The sequence below is a fragment of the Cariama cristata genome, unplaced genomic scaffold (genome assembly GCF_000690535.1).
Source record: "Cariama cristata isolate BGI_N322 unplaced genomic scaffold, ASM69053v1 scaffold44041, whole genome shotgun sequence".
NCBI classification, from domain to species: domain Eukaryota; kingdom Metazoa; phylum Chordata; class Aves; order Cariamiformes; family Cariamidae; genus Cariama; species Cariama cristata.
In genome coordinates, this window is record NW_009599588.1 from 71,984 (window position 1) to 74,509 (window position 2,526).

General features: G+C 42.3%; 1 protein-coding gene across 1 annotated transcript in view; it reads right to left on the reverse strand.

The window, feature by feature from the left end:
* Positions 1–1,692: 1,692 nt before the first annotated feature.
* LOC104168936 (cadherin-4-like) overlaps positions 1,693–2,526 on the reverse strand; it is a 16,778-nt gene continuing 15,944 nt past the window's right edge. The window contains exon 3 of the mRNA XM_009709710.1: positions 1,693–1,990. Within this exon, the coding sequence (XP_009708012.1) occupies positions 1,829–1,990 (162 nt within the window). The 3' untranslated portion in view covers positions 1,693–1,828. The remainder of the gene's footprint in view (positions 1,991–2,526) is intronic.

Sequence of the window (2,526 nt, forward strand, 5' to 3'; positions counted from 1 at the left end):
TACGTGGCTCCCATCAAGCTGCATTCACCTGTGCTGTGATTTAAACTTCATTCAGGCACAGCCTTGCTAAAAATACTGACAAGTAACTAATCAACTTCCATAAAATGGAATTTTTACCTTCACAATAGGAAGCAGGAGTAGGAGGGAACCCAAAAGATTTGCCTATGCATTTCAAATTAGTCTGACCTATAAAAAAGCAAACAGCAAGTGGTACTATGAAAATGTACTTCTGGTAGGGCTTTTTGGTTTTTTAATGCTCAGATTTTTCATGCCATCCCTTCCTCTCCTTGGAGGTAACCAGAACCAAACACGGCATCATGGAGGGACTGGTTTCCATTAGTTATACCTATAAAACGTAAGCTCAAGCCAGGCTCTCTGGACCAAAAAAAGTTCAGTGTCCAGGAACTAGCGTTAGGTTTTAATGCTTTACATAAAGTAGCAGAGAAAACTGTGACAGACTTCCTTCCGTACAAATGAGATCTGAGCTGTAACTTCACATGTGCACTTCTAGCTCCAGCTTGTGAACAGACGGACACAAAAATATTCAGCGCCCAGTGAGCAAAAGCATGGGAAATCAGATCAAAATTGTTACCTAGATCTAGGAGACAGCAGAATGCTCCAGGGCAATCTGAAGATTATAAGGATGGAAATAATCAGGTAGTGCTGGTCTTTGAAGACATTGATTTGTCCTATTCTGGATAATTAAAGAGCAAAGTCTAAGAGGGGAAGCTCTAACTCCTGCTAGGAATCACCCAAGCTTTGCATTCAGGGGCCAGCAAACGGGCCAGATGCCGCAGATGAGCAGAAACTCAACCCGAGCCTGCAACATCAGAGGTCTCACGCTTAATCAAGTTGCACTCTTTGTACGTTCTTCCCTGTCATTACGATGCTTTCTGTATGTCAGCTGAAAAGGAAAGCAGCCCTCTGTAAGCCATTTCTTCCTTTCCCACCCCATTTTTTACTTCATTTTCAGTGCTTCCTCTAGCATCTGTATCTAAAAACTGCAATGTAATATATCGCTGAAAATCTGGGAGCTCTGTGTTTCCACCAGCTAGGTTATCTTTCCAAGGTTACTGTAGTTTAAGTGATGAATATCAATTCTTCTGTACCTATATAAAATTTATTATTTGTCACTTTCATTAGTACTCGAGTTTTGCATTCTTGAGTCCTTCCATTTCATCTCCAGACTATAGGGAGAAAAAGTGTCACAGAGATTTCAGTCCTTATAAATCAACAAATTTGCCATGGTAAGCTGGTGCCAAGTTGTCCTCTTCCTGTCTAGTCAAAGCTCAAAAGAAATCAGCAGGGAGTGGGACAGGGTGTAAGTTCATTTTGCAAGTACTCTGCTTATTTTTCACAGGAATTCAGGAATTAATCAAAATTACTAATCTGATTGAGGAAGATATTTTTGACACATCAGGTTATTCTCCTCTTCAGACATTTCTTCAACTTAGTAGGACAAGATATTAATGAGCCACTTCATACCCAGCACTGCTGACCACACAAAGACTCCTTAGCTTCCCTCCCTGTTTTTCCAGGACAGACATAAAAACATTTGCTACCTGCTGCTTTTTCACTCCTTGTCGTACTTCCCTAATTGCACAAAAAAATGACACCAACAATTCAAGTTTACCCAATACTTGGTGAAACAGGAACATGCACCTTCAGTCATTGCATGAGTCATTGTAAGGCTCACCTGAACTTCTAAAGGACTCAGTAAGCTCCTTTCTTCCTCCCAGACATGAGTTATGCAGAAAATTATCAGCTAATCAGTGCGAAACAGGTAATGATGACAAGTCATTTGAATCCAGGCACTATTTCAAGATGACTAGGTGAACTTCCTGAGAAGGGATGCCAATGACACACCACTGTTGCTCAAAATCAGTTCTGAAATTTTATAATTGTCACCATTTTCTTCCAACGAAAGAGCTGAAAAAGGCTGCCAGGGAATTCTTTTTTCTACAGTTAATCTTTCTACTGCTTCCAAAAACTGAAACCAGCACCCACAAGAGGAATAGCAACACATATTTGTATTTTGCTAAGATTTATCAACAGCAATAATGTATCAACCAAATGTGTCTGTCAAAGGCCCCTTTTCTCTTCTTTTTCTTTTCTTGTCATCCAATGATCATCACAGAAAACCACATGGGCAAACTTATCTCAGAGATCATCCTTGTAAAGAAAGAAACTAGCAAGATACAGAGGATGAGGGATCCATCTGCAGCTGCGGCAGGCAGCCAACCTCCTTGAGCCCCGCCACGCATCTGTACTCTGGCTCTGCGAAGGAAGGGAAGGATGCAGCACCCCCTTGTCGCTGGGTGTCACCGAGCCCAGCTTTACACCTGCAACCGTTTTCTGGATGAGAGCGTGGGCAAAGTGCCATCTTGGCAGCAACGCCAGCGTCTCTTGAGGGACTGGCTGGAAGGAGGCGATTAGGCTGGGTTCAGCTGAGGGAGGGAAAATGGGGTAAGTTGCTTTGGAAAAGCAGCGTTTCAGCAGCGTGTAAAAGGCAACTTTTCTTGCATG